Below are 21,077 nucleotides of genomic sequence, written 5' to 3' on the forward strand. Positions count from 1 at the left end.
AGCGTCTGCCTATCGACGCCGTGAGAGTAGTATCATTCCCTGAGTCTCGTGATCCCCAACGCCGTAAATCAACGTGATTGTATCCATATCCCCATTACCGGTTGAGAAAAGACCAATAAACCATCACCCACCGCAAAGGGATCCGCTATTGATAGTCTAGATGCCACGGCGCCATGGAATCCAAACAGAGCGAAAGCAAAAGCCCAAAGCGGTATCGAAAGCGAGCGAGCGACACGCTTAACCACCGAAACCGTACAGGGTGCGGCCCTGGCGCTTGAGGGCGTAGACAACGTCCAGAGAGGTGACGGTCTTGCGCTTGGCGTGCTCAGTGTAGGTGACGGCGTCACGGATGACACCCTCAAGGAAGGACTTGAGGACACCACGGGTCTCCTCGTAGATCACTGAAGGGAGAGCATGTTAGCATCCTGGTAGAAGCAACAGCGAGGTAGATGCAACTTACTGGCAGAAATACGCTTGACACCACCACGACGAGCGAGACGACGGATAGCGGGCTTGGTAATACCCTGGATGTTGTCACGCAAAATCTTGCGGTGACGCTTGGCACCACCCTTTCCGAGGCCCTTGCCGCCCTTGCCGCCTGGAGGACGTTAGTATAATGAAAACGAAAGAGACAAGGAGTTGTTGCGTTGATGTCACGCTATGGATGTGACGCGATGTGGTTGATGAGACGCGGGCCAGCGAGACGCGTTCTGAAAACAGAAGACGCATGCCGAATGACCCTCGTCCATTAAACCGCGGGGTCGCCACCACGATCCAGACGCGCCGGCATAACCGTGACAACTAGGGAAGACAGTGTAAAAAATTGAAGTAGCACTTACGTCCAGTCATTGTGATAAGGTTAGAAGTGGGTGTTTAAGTGGATGGGGATGGGCGCGTCTTTGATGACGTTTGTTTTGAAGAGTTGGTGATGAATACGTTTGCTTGGGTGTGGGAAAAGGGAAGAGTGGGAATGGGGAGAAGAGAAGAGTAAGAGGGGGGAAGAAATAAATAAGGCGGTGCTGCAAGTCCGGGGGATGGTTACTGATTGTGTGGTGCAGCCTAGAAGGTCGGATCAGTAGGCTAGTCCCGATTTGGCGAGTGCCTTGATTTCTCGAAAAATAGCGAAACGGTAAGGTCCCTATTTTCTGCCGGGCATTTGGCAAGTCGCTTCTCCGTTGCAAAGAGCGCTGTTTTGGAGAGCGAGCAGGCGTGCTTTCTGTCCGAATTACTACTGGGTGGGGGGGTGGTGCGTGCACGGTCTTTTTTCTAGTCAGACTGGAGGAAAGAATTACGGAGCCAGCCAAACAGCAAGAGCCTTTGGGAGCAGGGGTGTGTGTTGGTTGCCCAAAACAGAGTCACAGACAAACTTGGCAAGTGCGGGTGAATTGTGACTGGTCCGAGCTCCCTTTCCAACTAGAGACCCCGTCTCTCTTGCTGTCACGCGTCAGGCAGGCGCTCCCTTCCCGCATCTTCTGGTCTGCCGGCGCCCGCTTCGCTATTCCGCTGACTGGTACCCGAATTTTGATTGGTTGACTAATGCCATTCCCCACTGGCGGGAGTTCATGCAAGTGGGCCAGTCCCACAGATCACCTTTCGTCTGCCGATTCGGATTCTGGAGAGTCTCGAATCTGCTTCCGGCCTCCCACCAATCTGTCCATCTTCATTACACTTTGGGTAGCGGCCAGTCTGACTAGACTGCTCATGGGCCCAGAGGACGACGGCGTCGATGGCCTTATTTGGCCTCGAACACCTCGATCCGATCTATGCCCACGTGGCAAGGTGCAGGGTTTGACTCTACTTGATTCGTGGGCAATGGTATCATGGCTGGACGGGTGAGAGGTTGCTCAGTTGAGTTGATTAGTAGCTGTTATCTGGTGTGACGAGATGAACTCGGATCCGAGTTCCACCGCTGGTGCAGAACAGCTTCGCTCGACTTTTCCAGTTCAATCAGTGTCAAAGAGGTACGTGTTGGGAGTTGGAAGCAAGGGTCGATGGCAGAAGGTAAACGCGTAAACCAATGCCAGAACCGTCGCGTCCTCGACCATAGCTCCAACACGTTTTATTGTTTTTACGATACTGTGGTGTCCATCTGTTGACTGCTTCAATACCACTCAACATACTCGTTGGAAATTTGACGTCTACACACAGCTTCACCAGGCTGGCGGGAGTTGGTAGCTTCGCCCGCTCATACTCTCCCTCACCTCCATTGTCTCTTACGCCAGCTGGTCGCTCAAAGTTAAGCCCGCAAGGTTAGGTGATGCATTACTTTTCATGACCAGCTATTTACCGAGTCACTGCCGCGGCGCCAACTACGGCGCTAATATACAACAGGGCCGACCGTTGAGCCCTTCCCAAGCCAATATGCTTCCCCTGCTTTGATTTCCTAAACGCCGATACCATGCAGCATGCTAACAAACGTGAATCCGTGCCATCGTGCTGTTATACCATGCCCAACACCAAGCCTGGCGAACTTGCTTTCGTCTCGTCGTATGTACCTGGACTCATCTTCAATCCTCGCAGCATCCCTGGGAAATGCATATACAGTCGTGCATACGCTCTGCCCCTGCCGGCAGTGTCAAACACCATTAGCATCGGGCAGCCGTTGCGCTCATGCCGTCACGCTACGTCATCATGCTGTCTTCCATGCCCATATCATCCTCGAGGCTCTCGATGGCGTCCTTGATCGACTGACTGGCCTGTGCAGGTTGTTAGCTGAATAGGTCATACCGTAGCCTGCAATGTCTCTTACCTTTGGATCTAGAGCGAGCGCGTTGCTGAAGGCGCGCACCGCCATCTGCTTCTCGTTGATGTTTCTGTACAGCTTGCCAAGCAGGAAGTGCACCATGGCCTCGTCGGGAGCCATATCCTTCAGGATGAGCAACTCCTTCTCTGCAAGATCGATCTTGCCGAGACTCATCAAGGCGCGCGCCTTCTTGTAACGGACAACAGCCGCCCGCGGCGCCAAGTCTGTCGCCTTGGTGTAGAACTGCAATGCGGCCATCATCTGCTTCTGCCTCTCGAGGATGGCTCCGATGCGGCAGATGAGGACAGCATTGGTCGGGTTGATGTCGGATGCCGTGTGGAAGTGTACGTAGGCCTTTTCGTGGTTGCCGAGCTTCTCGAAGACCTGGCCTATGCCGTAATAGGCGTTGTAGTGACGCCGGTCAGCTGTGACGGCCTTGCGGAAGGCGCTGAGAGCCTTTTCATATTCTTCGTTGGCAACGTGTTCGTGGCCTTGCAGGGTAAAGGCGTATGCGAACTTGGGGTTGAGCTGTGTCGCCCGCTTGAAACAGCGCAATGCCAGTTCGTGTTCTCGTGCCAGCGACCACGCGTTGCCGAGGGCGCACCAAGCTTGCGGCGACGTCCAGTCGGCATCGACCAGCTCGTGCGCGAGGAACGAGAGGTCCGTCTCGCGCTTGAGATGCCAGAGGATGGTCGAGTATATCTCCATGTCTTCCATCCGGGTGGGTGCCAGGACGCGGAGTTTTCTGAAGTATTTTTCAGCATCCTTGTATGCAGCCTGTTCGTGATGCGCTCGTCCCATCTGTGCAAGAACCCAGGGAGTATCTTGCTGGCTTCTCGGCAGCGAAGCATACGTTTGCAACGCCTCCTGGCAGCGGAACCCTTTGAGCGAGTAGTACCCGGATGCGAATTTTTTCAGCAACTCCATTACCCATCTCAGAGCCTCCTCGATCTTGGCGTGGTCAGGCTCAGGAGCGGTCTTCGGTGCTGCGTGCTGTACCGCATGAGACTCCCTCACGCGGGCGGTTTCGGCATGGTCGACATCCATACCGCTGTCTTCGATGGGTTTGCGGTTGCCACTCACAACCCTGCCGACGCTGGAGCCACTAGAACCAGGTCGCATTATTCGAGAAATCTGGGGCCTAGCCTTCTTCAGCTCGCGACCAGTAGTGGCGCCGATAGTAGCGGCGCCGGAGTTCGACTTCATGATCGAGGGCTTGTTAAACATGTTGAGCCTCGCGCTTCTCCGTTGCGCGGGTGCACTGGCTTCTTCGGAGTGTTGTCGGGAGACAGGGTGCCCAGATACTGTCCTCTTTCGTTCTGTGGGTGCCGGTGCCGATCGTAAGGCACTGGTACCGGTGCCACTGTCTGAATGCAGTTCCACGGGCTGCTGTTCCTTATCTTGACTCCTGGTGCTTCTCTTGGCGCCGCCCAACTTGTAGCTCATCTTCGGCGGTGCCTCCAGAAAGCCCGGTTCCACGGCCTGGGCCGTCCTCGTCCTGCGTGGTGGTGCCTGCGGCGGCTCGGTGGCGCCAAATGCAGAGCGCATAGTCGGAACTTCCGGCATGGATACCGGCCCCGTGGGCGTTTCCATTAAATCTAGGTCTCCGTTACTCGTGGATGGCGGTGCCAGCCTGGACCTTGCCGCAGTGATCTTGGACATGAAGTCATTCTCTTCCGCCTCGGCAGAAAACATGTTTGCGCTGTAGGGCATGTCCTGGTACGTGGAAGAACGGTGGAGGTTGAAGGGATCGGAGGAGTCCATGGCTGTGCGCCCTGAGGGCCTCTTGGGCTCAAAGGAGTTCGCCGTGCTTTCCTTGGGCTCCTGTGACAACGCAGCGACTTCGGATTCGAACGAGTGGGTGAGGGGGTCGGTGACCTGGAAAATGTTGGGTACCCGTAGCTTCACGCCCATGTCGCAGAGGGCCTGGAAAGCATCCCACATGAAGGGGTTTACCCTTACCGCAGTCTCGAAACACTCGATGGCCCTCCGCTTGTCGTCGTAAGCCCGGTATAGCTTGCCCAGCAGACAGAGGACCGCGGCCTCGTCCGGATATAGTGACCGAGTAGAAGTGGTGTGCTTGCCCATGTGCATCTTGCCAATCCACTTCTCCCGCGCTTTTTCCAAGGCGTTGATGCCATCCTTGTAGCGTTCCATCTTCATGCAAGCATGTGCAAAGACCCAAGCAGCGCCGAGGTTCGACCCACGGGAAGCAGAGGGCCTGCTGATTTCAAAGGCAGTCCTGTGGTCACCGAGGCGGAGGTGGCAGAGGGCCAAGAGGTGTGCAGACTCGCTCGACTTGGGATCTTGGGCGCTTAGCCTCTCGGCGAAGAAGAGGGCATTCTCGTAGGCATTGTTGTCCACGTGGTAGTAGACGACCTGGCGTAGCAGCCCTGTTATGGCTGCGCTCGTGGGCGCCATGTTCAGGGCGTGGTGTAGAGAGGTAGGGCGGGTGGACGGAGGGGTGTTAACGTCGCGGGCAGTTTATGGCCATGGGATCTCGCGTGGGATGTGCAACCGTCGTGAGAGGTGGAAAGGCTGGGGGTCGCGGTGCCTAAGCCAGGTTGGCGAGTGCACTCAGGGAGCGGCTAAGGTAGGCAGAAGACCTTGGAGGCGTTGGTTGAGCTCTGTCGAGCTTGGATATGAGATTCTGTGTAGAGCGCAAAAAGCTGCGGTCGTGAATTTCGAGATGGGCGGTCGCACGGAGCCTGAGGCCGAGAGCAGCAAGGATCCGGATGGGTTGACTGTAAGGCGCGTTATGTACCGGGCTGATTGAAAGGTATTAGCAATTAAGAGGGCGGTGATAGGCGGGCGTCGTCGGTCGAATAGATTCCGGAAATGCTGCAAGAAGCGACGGCGAGGGTCGCAAGGTCGTTGCCGTGGTTCAATGGGTTATATTTTTTTTGCTGATGGTGCTGCGTGCCGGTCGGGGCGACGAAGGGCGTTCGTTACGTGGTGGGTCCCCGCGTGTGTATTGTTTGGGTTTCCCCGGCGAGTGGCACAGAAACGCAGCGAAGGCTAAAAGGAACTCTTTCCCTCTCAACGCTGAAAACAAGTCAAATGTGCAGCAGTATCGGCTCCTCGCAGCGGCACAAGACAAAACCGCCGTCCATCAGAACTGACCAAGCAGGGCGTTTCCAAGAAGAGCGCGGCGCGGTAGAATGCAGTGAATAAGACACATACGCAGCACGCGCAACAAGGTCAAGAAAACGAATGTGGAGGAAGGGAAGAAGAGTAGGAAGAGCGGAGGAGGGGCTGCAGGGGATCAGGAACAGGAACAGACGGGAGGCGGGAGAGAGAGTGCGTGAAAGTACGAGGTTACAGACGAGTGTCTATCTCGGTGGAATTGGCCCCTGGACATCAACAGACAGACGTCAGTTAGCTCAGATCGGGCCAGATCAGCCGTGCACTTTCCGTGGGGTGGCAGGAAGGTGAGAAAGAAAGCCGTGAAGGTGTCACTCCAGGTCCAGGCCCATGACCATTGTCTCCCATGTCCACTATCCGGTTCACACGCTCTGGTGCAGGTTTGGGTGTTGACCTCGCGCCTAGTGTTGTGGTGCTGTAGGTCTGATTGGCTCCCGCGATGCCTCAGCGACCGCCGTCACCTTCCATCGCCCAAGCAACCCGACAGGATGGAGTGCCCACCTCACCTCAGCCCACAGCTCAGCCAGTGGCCCTTTCTGCCTGCCACTGCCACTGCCAACCCCCCCTCCCCTGCCGCCGCCAGCCCCCCCCCGTGTCCCCCATCGGTCCAAGGTCGTAACGCCCTCCCGTCCTCGCCCCTTGCGCCAGAGACATCCACCCGCCACCTTTGCTTCTCGGGGACTCCACTTCTCGCCGTCCGTCCGTTCACATCCATTGGACCCCCGCGCGCTTAAGCCACACCCACTCACTTCAGGTGCTTCTCTGGAATTTCGTCACTCCCGTTTTTCAGCCTCACGCTGCAGTTTGGCCGCAACCTGTCTTTTACCTGCAGGAACGTCGGTCTCCACTTTGGGAGGTCAGCATCATCAAGCAGCTCATTTGCACCATCATCAGCATTCCCGTCAACACTCAGCCCAGAGTCAGTCACTGCCCCGAACAACACTCACCCTCCTCGACCATGGCACAAAAGGCAAAGAAGGACAGGGCCAAATCCAACGCCGCCGCCCTCAACAACCTCCACATTGGCTCCGCCGTAGTCAACGTCGGCTTTCTTGTCTTCTACTTCCTCTTCAAGTCGCGCTCTCTCTTCTGGTTCTTCCTGCTGTCCGCCCCGGCTCTCATCTGCGAGTTCGTCCTGGAGAACGCAGGACGCCCCAAGTATGACGCCGGCGGCGGCCTGAAGGCCTCCGGCGAAGACCTCGCCGCCTCGGGCTTGACCGAGTACATGTTCGACGTCATCTGGGTCACTTGGGCATCCGTCGTCCTCGTCGTCTTGTTCGGCAACTGGGCCTGGATCCTGTGGCTCTCTGTCCCCGCCTACGGCGTTTACGCCGGCGCCGGGCTGCTCGGGGCTGGCAAGCGAATGGCTCAGATGGGCGGTGCCGCAAACAACGAAGAGCCCGCTCCACCCGTCAACAGGAGGCAACGCCGGGCCGCATAAGCTCGATCACGAAATGCGGTGTATGGGACTTGGCAGCGGAGGCAACTCATCTGATCGTGTCTATCGAAACTGGTCCCCCTCAGTTTTGTCTATGCCATGCCTTCTCCTCAGTCCACTTCTTAATGACTTCGGCGTCTACATCTCGTACCAGCACGTGGATGTGCTCCAACGCCCGGACGCTCTGCAAGGCGACCCAATTCTTGAACCAGACCACTTGCTCCGCTCCGCCCTCTCCAAGGCTCTCGATAAAGTACCTGTCGACGAATTCCTGGACGGTGCGTCTGCTCTCCGGCGTCATGTCTCCGGTGTCGGGATCCGTCGGGATGATGGTGCGCGACCAGACGACGATGTGGGTGATGCCTGGATCCAGTCCATACGGCCAGTCATTGACGAGAACCCGGTAGTCCGAGGGATCCTCGAACGGGATCAGAGATTTAGGGGTGAATGGCGGTGCCCCCCATGGCTTGGGCAGGCGGTTTGCGAGGAGGTATTTGGTCATGGAGCCATATTCAGCCTTGGTTTCGGCCGTCCATTTCATGTATCGACGCAGGTCTGAGGGCTTCCTCTTCAAAACCTCCAGCTTGTTCGTCTCTGGCACTGTGATTAGAAAAGCGAAATACCAACAGATCCAGAATCCTGGACAGCAGGCTCACTTACTGATAATCTCCTTGAGCTCCTCCCAGCCATGTTTCTTGAACTCCTCGTCCGTCTGCGAGAGGACCCACTTGTCGACCTCCGTCAGCGGGAAAGGCGCATCCTCTACTGGAACATCACCCATTTCGGATGACTTGGATGCGATGCTGCAAAGATGTTACAAAGGTCGGTGGTTGAAAGGGGAGGTCTCACTCAGGGGCACGATGTTGACGGCGGAAGATAAGCGTGCCACGAAGGCATCTCATAATTGGCGGTAACGAGCGACTTACAGCGGAAGATCAACGGTCCGACTTTCCTATTTAGCCCCTCCTAGAGTTCGCCCAACGTATCTTGTAAGCATTACACGCGCAAGTCCACCCTTGTTTACGGCGACATTACCTTTGTACTGCGACTACGGCTGTCGTTTTAATGAAATGCGGTAAGCGGAATAGCTCGCAAATAGCCTCAGGTAGTGGGAAATAAAGTCTGAAGCCCCGGACAGGCAATTTCGGCCCCGGGACATTCGGCGGGCAAGGACCGCCCAACTACTACCGTTTAGCGACTCGAGCGCCAAAAAGATGGGAGCCTGGGACCTCGTGTAATATTCCCCATCAGCAGAGCCTCGCCAACCAACAAGACACCAAATGCACGTATACTTTTGGGTATGTTTGGAACGACTTCGCGAACTGTTTCTGCACTCCTCAGGATACCCCAACTGAAGACCATAACCGTCATGGACGGCTCGCCAAAAATGGCCGCAATGTGGCATCCGTACTACCCCGAGAACGCAGAGCTTCCGCACTACATCGCCAACGAGACCCCCCTCCCCAAGCTGCTGGTCACGTTCGCGGCCACCATCGCCAGCGTTGCCGTCGTTGCTGTTCTAGTCGCTAGAAAGCTCCGTCCCCAGATGATTATCTCGGATCAACTTGTCGTGGCTTGGTTCGCTCTTTGTGGGTGACTTTCAGCGGCCTCGCCATCCAAACTTAGCTAACTCAGCGTCACATAGGCGGGTTTCTGCACTGCTTCTTCGAGGGTGAGATTTTCTTTCTCAACGCTTTCTTCGTCTTCACATTCTGATGAAAGTCTCCAGGCTACTTCATCTGGAACCACCAGCGCCTTGCGAGTATGCAGACACTCTTCGCCCAGCTTTGGAAGGAATACGCATTGTCCGACTCACGGTATCTAACCTCGGACCCATTCATGCTCTGTGTTGAGTCTTTCACGGTTGTAAGTCGATCAATAGCCTCGTACAACGTCTCTTCCCATTGCGGACGACCTCCAAACTGACACAGACTCCAGGTCGTATGGGGGCCCGTCTGCTGGGCTATCGTCATCGCCATTGCCCAGCGAAACCACATTCGCTATCCCCTACAGATCATTATGTGTGTCGGACACCTATACGGTGTTGTGCTCTACTACTCGACCAGCTTGACCGAGCTGTACTTCAATGGCGTATCGCACAGTAGGCCTGAGTTCTTGTACTTCTGGATATATTACGTCGGTTTCAACGCGCCCTGGGTTGTGGTTCCCGCTGGTATGCTTCCCACTCCCCCCTTTGCACCCCATGGCGGCTCTTTTGTTGCATACGAATACTAACACGCGCTAGTTGTTCTCTTCCAAAGTGTGATACACATCAAGAAGAATCTCGAGGAACGTCGCTCAAAAGAGACCTAGCTGTCCCTGGCCAGAGTAAGGGCGATTGCATAATTCAACCTATATTCTGATTCCAGTCTTTGGGCATAACCCCACACTACATTGCTTAATAGGTCCGGTTTCTAGAGCGGTCCCTCTTACATTTCGATGGTTACTGTGCACAAAAGCACGAATAGTGGCGAGAAGACCGCAAAGAGAAGCAAGAAGCGATGAGCAATCCAAGCTGTTTCGTGGTGACCATCTCTAGGACGCAGCCTTATAGTAGCATCAAAGCGACAAGACGCTGGAAGGCCTCGCGACTCTGTGACCAGTTCCAGACTGCGCTGGAGATGCTTGAACTATATGTCTTGGCACGCCAGGTAAATTCCTGGTGCCACTTTACACCTATTTGCTTTGCAGTCTGCTGCAACAGAAGCGAATGCATTCTCGGTCCAACTTTCTCAAGGAGAAGTCGGGTTCCTTTTATGTTATTTTATACACACTTTTTGCCCTTCTAGAGAATGGTTCCTAAGAAAACAAGCGTTTGTTCTTGCTGTGGCCCTCCGAGAGCTGTGTTGTGGCTGATGCTGCATGATTGAAGCTGTCAATCTAGCCAGTCATGGTCTTCCTCTCAACTGTTGCTCGTGGAATACTGCGAATGTTATGAAGACTCTTGTAAGACCCCTAGGCGACGTTCCGGGAGGGAACAAGGCAGTGATTGGATACTGCAAGACCATTTGCAGCTCAGCTACCTCTCTTTGGCGGGAACAGGATGTGCTCTGGTGCTTACAATAGCGGAGTTGTTATCACGGCTGTGTATCGTCTTCGCCGTTTTCAGCGTCTGTTGGGTTGGGGATCAGACCGACTTAAGAGCACAGGTTGATGCACAATTTGAGTGACCTGGGATTATTAGGTCCCCTCCTAGACTACACAGAAACCGTTGGGTTCCGGCAAAGGGCGCCCTTCGCCACGATCCCCATGACGTCCATTACTGTGTTGCGACTACTCAATACGAACTATCTTTTTACCGGCTGTCTCGGGTGACATGCGGTTAGTTCAAGCTCTCTGGAGAGGTAGGTGGGTTTCGAAGGGGTACGAGCACTTAGTAGGCGCCGTGTCCAACTTATTGGGGGCTTTGAGAGAGTCTTCTGAACACGGTCTGCTATCAACACACGGAAAAATCACATCATCGCCGACAGCACCATTGGTCTCAGGGATGAAAGCGTAATGGAAGTACTCAGGTAAAGCCACAAGGTCCGGAAAGCCTCTGGTCTGCAAGCAACAGGGATGACCAGTAACTGCTAGGTTTATTTCTTGCAATAAGGATGTTTAAAACTAAAGACTATATTTGAGAGGGTTAATTTATTGTGAGGATGTAGAAATTGGATTTAGGGTTCCGGGAAGAAAATTGAAAAGAGATAACGAATCAAATCCAGAGGAGCAGAACACAAGAACGACAGAAATATGTTCCATACTATCCACACTTCTCTTAGTGTGCTATCAAAGTACACATAGGAAACCGGACCCAAGACGTCCCTTTATGATAGCTCGCCGCACGCGACTCGATCTCGAGGGCTTGCAAATACCAGCCTGTTCCCTTGCCGTGTATATAAATGTACGTATGTGAAATAGACCTTCAACCTGAGAGTGTCCGCAATCGCCATTTGCCAGCCAGCAACCGACGAGAAGTTCAAACTTTAAGAGGATCACCTCCTTTGCCTGCATGCTGTTGTGACATAAGCGAAGCATCTGGAATATCTGATCAAAGAACCTGCCTGTGCTGCGCGTCGTGCTTCACTCTGACCCGGCAACCTGTTCTTGCCGGCTCGTAATATTTCCTCCGAACAGCCGGGATATCCTCAAACAGGGAAACCGTCGCCGTGATTGTGGGAGAGAGCTGTTTCCAGCCTCATCAAAACGTGGGCGTTCGCAGGCGCATGGCAATCATGAAACACCAAAAGGCAACGCCGGCTCTCAAGACAAAGAAGACTATGGGAAGCAAGACATCCACCAAACTCGGAATCCCGCGCGTCGCTCCATGCCGCCGGCTCGAATGAGTGGCGCCCATGCATGCTGGTCGTCCCTAATCGCCCAACTGTCAGTTTTCTGACCTACAACCGAGATATACGAAGGGCAAAGATGCCATCTCTGCTTGTGTATCGCCTAGGGGCGACATGCTGACGTGAATGGATATGTAGAGCAGGAACTAGGTTGGTTCGTGGATCAAACCGCTCCGCATAAGAACCACGATTAGGCATAATGATAAGATCACGGAGACACAGTACGCCCGGCTTCCAGCTCGGAAGTCGGCGTCGTCATTGACATAGACACGAAAACGTATGCCGTACTGGACGAGTGCCACTCCGTCAAAACTTCACCCTTTTCAAGCAGACGGCAGCAGAAACCTTGATTATTTCCCCGAACCGCATTGTACTTTGCGACTTGGCTTCATTCTCATCATGTGCCACTAGCATTCCACCGTACACAAAGTCCCATGTATGAGTCATTCATCTTAATTCGGTATCCTATGTAAGTCGCTCTCTGCAAGAGGCAGGTATCTTTGCCTCTCTGAAGGCTTCCTCCCCCCGTCGAGTCGTAAATGACCGAGATCATTCCTCGGCTTCGTCATTACTAGCCAGTCAGTCGTCTATTCAACCGCAACGCCGCCCAGATGCCTAGATGCATGCTATATCCCATTGCTTCCAGAGCTGTTGTTCAGGTGTCCATCGTCACAACCGTCTAGTAAATGCCCTGCGTTCTATACTGGAAGGTATCGTAGCTAGGAAGACATCAGTATGGTAATGCAAGCAAGACTGCGACGTTACTTACAGCCGTGTGTAGTAGCTGCCCAAGGACTTGCCGATCAGGTCTGTCTCTACAAACTGCTCGGCTTCGTCCGCGCTCAGCTGCAGCTGGAATCGTTGGCGAAGGTTGTGCGTTGCCTGGGCCACGCCAGCTGAATAGCAAGGCATCTTCGAGTCTCGTCCCATCATGGCCACCAAGTCAATAATGTTATCCGCAGACCGCCGCAGTGCTGCCACTAGTTAGAAAATCCAATTGCGGCCTTGGATTTACCAAACTTACCCTGGAAGGCTTGCTTGCAGAGCTTCTTATAGTCTTCGTAATCATCGGACCCGATACCACCCAGTACCTCAATGTATTCCTGTGTAAGCTTGAAAGGCGCCGCTTCGAAACCAACCGAACCTGGCGAGTTGGACAACATGAAGCCAAAGTCAATGTGCACGATGTGTCCCTCGCTGTCAATCAAGACATTACCGTTGTGTCTATCCTTCAGCTGCAAGATGTATGATATCATGCTGTATGCGGCAAGAGAACGCTTGAAGGCGTCCACTCCTGCCTTGTACGGCTCGCTGTCTGGAGCCCCAAATGCTTTCACGAAGTGATCCCTGAGAGTAGCAAACCGGCGTTTTTGGTTCGGGCCCGTCTCCATTGACAGCGTCAGACTTCGCTTGATGGAGTGCAGTGACACGCCATTGGTAATCGTCTCGATCAGACCAGACGATTCTCCTGTGACAAGAATACGCATGAGTTTGACCCATACGTTGACTTTTGCATCGACCCAGATCTTGTGGCAGACATCAATAAGCTGGCAGGCAAAAGCCTCCTGGCGCAAATCGGCCCCCGTCTTGACGATAACACTGACCAAGTCCCAGTTCTTCATCCAGCCATAGGGCGATGTCTTGCGAATACGTTCCTTCTTTGCTTGCCATGCTTCACCGAAGACAGCCGCACTAGGATCATCGCGATCGCCTTTGCTCTGAATGCCGCCGGTCTTGATATCGTTCTCCATCCTCGCAAGTCCAGCACCAGCATTGAGCCCTGGTTCAACAGGAGATTCACTCTCGACATCCGGGGGTTCAGTGTTCGCCACGGCGTTCGCCTGCGCAGTCGAAGCCTTTGCGATGATGGTGTCGAAAGTTGGACCCTGCTCATCCATGTCGAAGCTCTGCTCTTCTAGACTCTGCATGCTGGCAATAATCTTCGCTCTGATAGCCTGCACCTCATGTCTCGGCCGCTTACCGCTCGTAGCCTCGAGCTGCGCTAGCATCTGCGAAGCGGTCCGCATGTGCGTTGCCAGTGCCGAGAAATCTGGCTGGTCTACCGAGGCGCTAGGACGTGTAGTAATCGTCATCTTGCGGAGTGGACCGGGCGGGCTGCTCGATCTCGAAGTCGAAGCGCCAGAGCTTCGCGGAGTTGTCATATCAGAGACGACACTCGACATTGTGGTAGTGGTACTGCTAGGTAGGCGCTGAGGTTGAGAGGGCGGAACTTGTTTCGCCTGATGCTTCTGTATAGGATCCTCGTCAAACGGCTTGATCAAGGGAGAGCTTCCCAAATCGCCAGACACTGGCTCAAACACGCTGTCGATGATCGTCTCCGGTGTCTTGGGCACTGTCGTTATGCGTGGCGAGTCTGAAAGGTCAAAAATACGTCTAGTATGGCCTGGGTCGGAAAGAAGAGTACTGAGGAGCCTCCTGTTGTCTGGCGTATCCGGGTCGAAAGTGAAATCATCTCTCAGAACTTCCACCATGAGAAGATATGGCACCTTCTCCGCACTATTCAATACCGTTGATTCTGCTGGGTTCAAGCGCACTATTCGGTGATGTCTGCTCTTTGCCGGAGAACCATCCACCAGAGTTGGGGGACATATGACAGGGACATCCACCTCGGCCGGCAGATCTTGCGCAATGAGGGCCAGCTCTGCTCGAAGAGCACTGAGACGAGCAGGCTTTGGCACGATCACAAGTCTGTTTGAAATACCCTCGAGAGCGGTTAGAAACTGCGTCTCACATCTAAAGTAGTGCTGCCGCAGTAATCTCGTCTTCTGCAGCGGCGTCAACTCGGCAGCGGTGGCGCCGCTCTTGAAGTGATGGGAGTGTCTCCTGCTGAGGGCGTCGCCCGGTCGCTGGGGCAGTCCTGCTGATACAGGGGTCGACGGTCTCGTGATAGCCAGTCTGGGTGATCGTAGCTCAGGAAGCGGTAGCGAAGAGGAGCTAAGACGGGCACCGTCGCTCTTCATGTTGAGATGAGGTGGCAGACGCTTCGCTTCGACTGGAGTCTTGGAGCCAGACGAATCTGGCTGTATGGGAGTCGGCTCCGTCGATCGATGATGCAAATTGCCCGACGCGGAACCTGGCAGCACCAGATCTGGCGCGCTGGAGAGCCGTCCGGCATCCTTCGCACGCTTGGACCTCGAGCTTCCGGCCGTCACGGTGTGGGCCCGCGTCACCTGGGCCGTCTTGGGGTTGCTTTCTCGGGAATCGGATATCAGATCGTCGGACGGCTGAGGCTTTCGAGCCTGTGCCACGGCGAGTGGTCCTGCCCACTGCGGAACGAGGGGGACCGCGACGCTGGCTAGGACGAAGCTCGCCAGGACCGTGACGGGCAGAATGTTCTCCTTAATCTTGTCGTGTCTCGCGGCATCTGGCAGTCCAAAGACGATATGCTGCACTTTGTTATACACCCTGCGGCATGTCTGAAAGGCCTTGGATTGTGGATTGGAAGATAGGTCGTGGAGATAGGTCTGGAAGAGCCAGAATGTCTGGAAGACAGTGAGTAAGGAGGGCGAGCGAGCAACAGCGGGGACACGAACCAGAAGCGCAGCAGTCACCGACTCTTCGCACAAATCCAAAAGGAACTCCTCCAAGGCCATGGACTCATTGTCGACGCTGATTATAAGGTGGCATAGCTGCGGAAGAAAGAACTCGATATCCTCGTAAGGGAATTGGCGCAGCTTGTTGCAGAGGACATAGTGAATGCCCACATGGTCGGCGTATCGGCTAGATCAAACAAGAAGCCAGGGGTCAGCAAAGCATTCCAAAGTCGTGGCGGCATCAATTGAGATGGAAGCTCAAGCCGGAAATGGGCGGGCGCAATAGGGGGTTCGCTCACGAGAGGTAGGAGACCGAGAGAAAGGGGTTCGAGTTGAAGACGTCGGACTCAAGGAATCGCTTGAGCAGGTCCCACGACATTGGTTACGCCACGGAGGGGGAAGAAGGATGCAAGTGGCAGTGAGGCTCGGTGCCTCATTTGATCATGGACATGAACGGGATTCGCAGTTCGAGGGATAGTTTCGCATGGCGGGAAGCTCGAGAGACTTGGGGGGTACGTTGTCGAGGGTAGCAGGCAAGAGAGACTTGAGAAAGACGCCCAGGTACACACGGTGGCCGGTTACTCGATGTAGATAGGTAGCTCCCTCTCTCCGCCGTGAATTGGAAGGTTGATTTGTCCACTAATGTAAGAGCGTGACTTGGAAGGTGGGAGGAAGGCCCCATGTACGACCCGCCGTTTCTCAGTGCTAGTGCCTAAAATTTCTGGCTTCAAATTAAGGTGCTGCGGGTTACCTCAGCGAGCCATGAACCTTGGCACCGACGGAGCCACGGAGTACTTAGGACCTTTAGGGGGGAGAAACCAGCCGCAAAGTGCCGGGCCCGAGAGGATGAGGCCGCGCTAGGACCAATGGAGGCGGCGGCCGAGCCCACGTCTGCGGGGCACCATCGTCTTATATGCATTCATGATATTATTGGCATAAGGCGGCTTCCCTCCTCCGTGAGAGACGAGGGCAGCCTAGGTGAGAGAAGGGTGCATCATGAGTGAGGACCCTCGTCTGTAAGGAAGTAGTTCCGACCCGGAAATCATCGAATGCGCCATTCTGACGGTAGGCGGTGCAGAGCGGAACAAGCTTCTTGATCATCTAGGCTCGGTGAAAGTGAGTTTCAGATGAGACGTCTCCAGTGTAAGTAAGATGATCAGTGCTACATTTCATCGCTGCCATGTGGTGAGGGTAATTTGCGATGATGATGCGCAAACAACGAAAATATTCTCATTCTACAAATTGGTATGAATGCATGTCCGGCGACAGGCCCAATGCGCATACAAGCAAGAACAAGCCGTTCCTGGCCATGCAAGTCGAGGAAACAGCGCTCGGTTCCTCCATGCCGTGCCATATACCACCATATGCCCATTCCAAGTGACATCTAGACAAGTTTTTCCCCCGTCATGTCACCCAACGCCGATGTAGATGCTAGCCAGTCCAACGCCAATCCTCATAACCCTAATCGTATTTCTCATCACGGAAGTGTTCCCAACATCGAGCGGGAGATGCAAGCTCACGCGGCCTTCTTCTTACGGCCGCCTTTGCCCTTCTTCTTCGTCTCGACCTCCAACTCTTCCTCACTCTCCGACTCGGCCTTGGAGCGGCTGCCCCGCTTCTCCTCGTCGCCGACCTTGGCGGCAATGTCGGCCAAGAAGTCGTACTGGCCATCTGTCTCGATGACTTGTTTGAGCATCTGAGCCGTAACTCGCTTCGAGTTCTTCTCCCGCGCGATCTCGGCGCTTCGGCTGACGACAGCAATCATGAACATCTCCAAAGCCTTACCGACAGCAATGGGCGTCTGCTGGGCAACCTTGCCAACCTCCTCGTCGGCTTGCATGATGCGCTTTATCCTCGCGGTGGGGAACTTGGTGCGAACTGGTGAGGGATCAATTGGGGGCGGCGAGGGAGCCGACTGGGTGTTCTTCCTGGGAGGCATTGTTGCTGAACCCGGTGTTTGCGGAAGGTGCTGTGAGTCCGGATTATACGGGATATCGTAAAGCTGAGGCGTTGCGCCGTATGTTTTCTGGTCTAGAAACCCCTGGCTTTGTGGTGTTGGGGGCTGATGCGGTTGCTGTTCTTGATACTTGACGGCGGGCTGAATCCCATATGCACTTTGTGGATGTTGCGTAGATGGGTGCTGCTGGTGCTGTTGTGGCGGCGACTGGTGGTACTGAGGGGACAGGTACTGTGGTTGGTGCTGTTGCTGCTGATGCTGGTGGGTTTGCAGTGGTGGCTGATAGGAAGGGAAGACTGATTCGGACTTTATTGCCACTGAAGGCGGGTAGTGGGGCGGCTCCTGTTTGATGTGTACAGGAGTTGAAGACGACTGGTGAGGATGGTAGGCGCGCGACGAGGGGGAGGAGTATTCATATACCGGCGGTGCAGCGGTTTGCAGCTTGTTCAAGTGTTGCTGGTTGTGCTGCAGATTGTGCAGTGGAGGCGTGGGCGGGGCGGGTGCTGCCGAATAGAAAGAAGAGAGGTCCGGCGACTTTGGTGCGTAGGTGGTAGTGTCCTCCGCCATTTTTATGAATTTTTTTCCCTTGCCTCTCCTTCCCTCTCCCGGTGCTTGCTGGGTCTTCTGGAAAAATTGATGGCCGCTTTTTTTTTATTTGCAAGTGGAGGACGAGTGAATGACAGGGGCCTTGGCTGGTGCAAAGAAGGCCAAGGTTCCAAGGTAGGTTGGCGGCGGGCGTGGGGACTGGATGATTAAGCGAGGAGCAGGGACTGATTTAAGAACAAAAACCAGCCCGCATCCCCTCACTCTCTTTCGTCCTCTTGTGTGTCTTGCGTCGGTGACTTGCTTCCCACAGACAAACAAGAATGCAATGTTTGCGTGATTCCACCCTGGCCAGGGGAAGTGGTCCGTCCGGTCGTATTGTACCTGTCCGGGGGTGTGGCGTAAAAGTGTGGTTTGAGCTTGGGCTGCCGCGTGCAGTGCAGGTGAATGAATGGCAGGCCGTCGTTCCAGCGCTACGTGTGCTGGGAGTCTAGATGGGATGGAGAGTCCGGCGGACGTGGGGCCAATGCAAGTTGCGGCGATGGTGACAGCGATTCGAGGCAGCAAACCACTACCGTACTCGACTTGAACTCAAACAGAAGACGAGACAGAACGAGGCTGTCTTTGGGAATGCGTGGGTGACTCGCGTGTAGAACAGCCTCAGCCAAGGTGACGGGGCTGGGCTTGAGTACAGGAGCACTTCACGTCGAGACAGAACAGACAGACTCAGACACGCCCAGAAACATCAACGGGTATGTGATGTTTCCAGAACGCCGGTACAGCTGCCGGTACAGCTGCCAAAGAAAACCCGAGCTACGAAGGCCAGTGGGAAGGCGTCTCGAAAGGGTCGCAACGCTCTTCGAGGAAGGCCAACAAAGAGTAGCGGGTAGCAGCCAGGATTGCGAAATGCGACTTGCAAGGCGGCAGAACACCGCTGCTCTTCCACGAGGGAACGGGGGCACTAGCAGTGACAAAGCAGAAGGCTCCAAAGGCCCACGACAAGGTCGTGATGTCGATGAGGCAAAGTGGCAGCTAGGCAGCCTCAACCAATACCCAACTGGGGCGTAGCTTCGTACACCAGTCTAAGCTGGCCACACGGGACAGTGTGGTAAGGCTGAAGGATCCAGGCAGCTCTTCAGGCGTGGATCAACGAGTGGTGCCAAGAGGAAACAAATGAATGATGGCTGGTGTGCACAGCGTGGCTGTGAGACACGTCGCTCGGTGTTCTGTAAAGTATGTGCCAAATACAGCGACTCGATGTAAGTTGCGAGTTTGGACCTCCTCCTGCTGAGTCAGGCCTGGAAATTCGGCGGATGACACTCGATAAGGTTTCGGTGTGTACAGGTATGGCGAGCCAGGGGTGGTTAAGAGACTGTGACCTGGGGGTTTCGGGGTTTGGTCCTGAAGCGGTTGACGCGCGATGCAGTCAGGTTTATGTGAATGCGGGGCAGCGGTATTCTCGGGAGTGGCTCCAATCCTCGGGGGAGAGAGAAAAAACCGAGAAACAAGGGCGGGGAGATCTTGGAACAGAAATTGTGGAAAGAGGGGGAATAGAGGTTGGCTTTGTCCAAACACAAGTCGCAAATGTGGTCAGGTCAGTCAAGCCTCACGACAAAAGCGCCCATATGGAAGGATGCAGGCCGGCTGACAGGCAGACAAAAGCGAGCAGGCAAGCATGCAGGCAGGCAGACACCAGCACGAACTGGGCGGAAAGCACAGCAGTGTAAGTGTAAGTGCAAGTGCGAGCAGTGCTGTTGCTGCTCCTGGATCGATGGGATGAGGGCGGCGAGTGTGCGAGTGACGGGCCGTAAGGTGACGGTACGGTCGGTGGCAGGTGCAGCCAGCGTCAGGGTGGATCAGTTCCTTCTGTTCGCAGTGAGCGGGTTCCTTCCACAAGGCGATGGATGGATCACGGTGGGAATGTCCACCGTTTATATGCGCGTCGCGGGTCAGAGCTCCCCCTTTGCTGCCCTTCGCTTCCCCCCCAAAAAAAACCCCAAGCAGGGGTCACGCTGCCATCCTCATTGGACCAGGGTGCTCGAGATGTGCCCACGCTTTCCCGTTTTCTGCATCAGCACAGCCGCTAGCTTCTTCCGCGAGGCAGAGGTGTTCTTCTTGCAAGCTAAGCTCTACCGGTACCTGCTAAACCTGAAGGTAATTAAGGTATCCTTTTCGACGGGACATGATCCCGCTCGACTTGACCTACCTCAAATCATCATCTCTAATTCTTATTTCCCCTTCTCTGCCTCCTCCTCCTCTTCCTCCTCCTTCTTCCCGTCAGCCACACTCCAGCGTCGTTATTCTCTGTCTCTGTCAGTTGCGGGAGGAGAAATAAAAGAATGAAACCACTATCAAAGAAAATCGAGAGACAGTCGCCGCCGCGTTGGCCATCAACACTCACAAGTCGCGACTTGGGCAGCGTTTTTTTTTTTTTTGTCGCCTTCCCATGTTGCCGCTGCATACCGCAGCCTAGCAGATGTTGCTGCACCTCGCGGCACGAAGTAACACCAGGCTGGCTGGCTGCCTCATGTAAAGCAGGGCACGGTAGCCTGGCTGACTATCGCTCCTCAGCTCCTTGACTTTGAGTTTTCCTCAATGACAACAGCTTCGAACTCGGCCAAGCCCATCTTGTTGTCGATACTCGACAACCCTCGCGCCTGGAACCGATAGTCCCGTCTGCTTTGCGTTAAAGACACACGCCCAACTTCGTCAAACCCCGCCGTCTGCTGTCTCCAATGCCACTGGAGCTGGCACACTCCCTGTACATCAAGCACTGGCAAGCCTTTCGCCGTGCGCTGACATCAAGGAACCCCGTCGTCCGAAGAGGATCTTCTCTGTCGCAAAGCCGTCGCGCTTCTCAAGTCATCTAGTTAAGCCATCCATGACCTCACCCAAGACCCACCGCAGCTCCATTATCCTGTCCGAGCTTTCACTATGCGACGGGCCCTCCAGTGTCCCCGTCGCAGGCCGCACTCCAAGCTCACTTCGGCGCGGCTTTCCAAGCGGGGCTGTAAAGAACTTGTCCGCATCCTTCAACGCGTCTGCGAAATGTGTGTTGCGATCCCTCAACTGGGAATCCCGCCGCTACCGCTCTAATTTCCAGTCGGCCGATGGCCCGGTATGCAGGAACACAGCTCAGTCATGCAGGTAATCAAACCAAAAATTTTCTATTGTTTGCGGCCCCTTCTATTGGCTGCCATTGATGATGATAACGATAGAGAAATGGCTGGAGACCAACAAAGAGGCCACGATCGCAGAAGCCGAGTGCCAGCTCTGGTTTCGAGGTTGGCGCGCCTCGGTCTATGACAGTTTGAAACTTGATCTAATCTGAATGATGGAGTCGGATGGAGGGCGCGTTAACACCCGG

At 54.8% G+C, this 21,077-nt stretch overlaps 7 protein-coding genes across 7 annotated transcripts; 2 read left to right on the forward strand and 5 right to left on the reverse strand.

Annotated features, from left to right (window-relative positions):
- Positions 1-237: 237 nt before the first annotated feature.
- Positions 238-849, reverse strand: ColSpa_06899 (histone H4; the record flags this gene model as incomplete). Its single annotated transcript, XM_049273111.1, has 3 exons — positions 238-401; positions 461-598; positions 840-849. The coding sequence occupies 3 exons, from the start codon at positions 847-849 to the stop codon at positions 238-240; spliced, it is 312 nt and encodes a 103-aa protein (XP_049129068.1).
- A 1,772-nt stretch (positions 850-2,621) lies between these two features.
- Positions 2,622-5,164, reverse strand: ColSpa_06900 (protein bimA; the record flags this gene model as incomplete). The annotated part of the gene is made up of 2 exons (XM_049273112.1): positions 2,622-2,696; positions 2,750-5,164. The coding sequence occupies 2 exons, from the start codon at positions 5,162-5,164 to the stop codon at positions 2,622-2,624; spliced, it is 2,490 nt and encodes an 829-aa protein (XP_049129069.1).
- A 1,681-nt stretch (positions 5,165-6,845) lies between these two features.
- On the forward strand, positions 6,846-7,328 carry ColSpa_06901 (SRSF protein kinase 1; the record flags this gene model as incomplete). The annotated part of the gene is made up of 1 exon (XM_049273113.1): positions 6,846-7,328. One exon carries the CDS (start codon positions 6,846-6,848, stop codon positions 7,326-7,328), a length of 483 nt encoding a protein of 160 aa, XP_049129070.1.
- Positions 7,329-7,407: 79 nt separating this feature from the next.
- On the reverse strand, positions 7,408-8,106 carry ColSpa_06902 (N-acetylglucosamine-induced protein 1; the record flags this gene model as incomplete). The annotated part of the gene is made up of 2 exons (XM_049273114.1): positions 7,408-7,925; positions 7,986-8,106. 2 exons carry the CDS (start codon positions 8,104-8,106, stop codon positions 7,408-7,410), a joined length of 639 nt encoding a protein of 212 aa, XP_049129071.1.
- A 606-nt stretch (positions 8,107-8,712) lies between these two features.
- Positions 8,713-9,560, forward strand: ColSpa_06903 (3-beta-hydroxysteroid-delta(8), delta(7)-isomerase; the record flags this gene model as incomplete). The annotated part of the gene is made up of 3 exons (XM_049273115.1): positions 8,713-8,914; positions 9,055-9,191; positions 9,264-9,560. 3 exons carry the CDS (start codon positions 8,713-8,715, stop codon positions 9,558-9,560), a joined length of 636 nt encoding a protein of 211 aa, XP_049129072.1.
- Positions 9,561-12,335: 2,775 nt separating this feature from the next.
- On the reverse strand, positions 12,336-15,589 carry ColSpa_06904 (phosphatidylinositol 4-kinase PIK1alpha; the record flags this gene model as incomplete). Its single annotated transcript, XM_049273116.1, has 4 exons — positions 12,336-12,375; positions 12,426-12,630; positions 12,681-15,397; positions 15,510-15,589. The coding sequence occupies 4 exons, from the start codon at positions 15,587-15,589 to the stop codon at positions 12,336-12,338; spliced, it is 3,042 nt and encodes a 1,013-aa protein (XP_049129073.1).
- Positions 15,590-16,726: 1,137 nt separating this feature from the next.
- ColSpa_06905 (DNA polymerase epsilon subunit C) lies at positions 16,727-17,734 on the reverse strand (the record flags this gene model as incomplete). The annotated part of the gene is made up of 1 exon (XM_049273117.1): positions 16,727-17,734. One exon carries the CDS (start codon positions 17,732-17,734, stop codon positions 16,727-16,729), a length of 1,008 nt encoding a protein of 335 aa, XP_049129074.1.
- Positions 17,735-21,077: the final 3,343 nt, after the last annotated feature.

This window comes from Colletotrichum spaethianum (genome assembly GCF_022836535.1).
Source record: "Colletotrichum spaethianum MAFF 239500 DNA, contig17, whole genome shotgun sequence".
NCBI lineage: Eukaryota > Fungi > Ascomycota > Sordariomycetes > Glomerellales > Glomerellaceae > Colletotrichum > Colletotrichum spaethianum.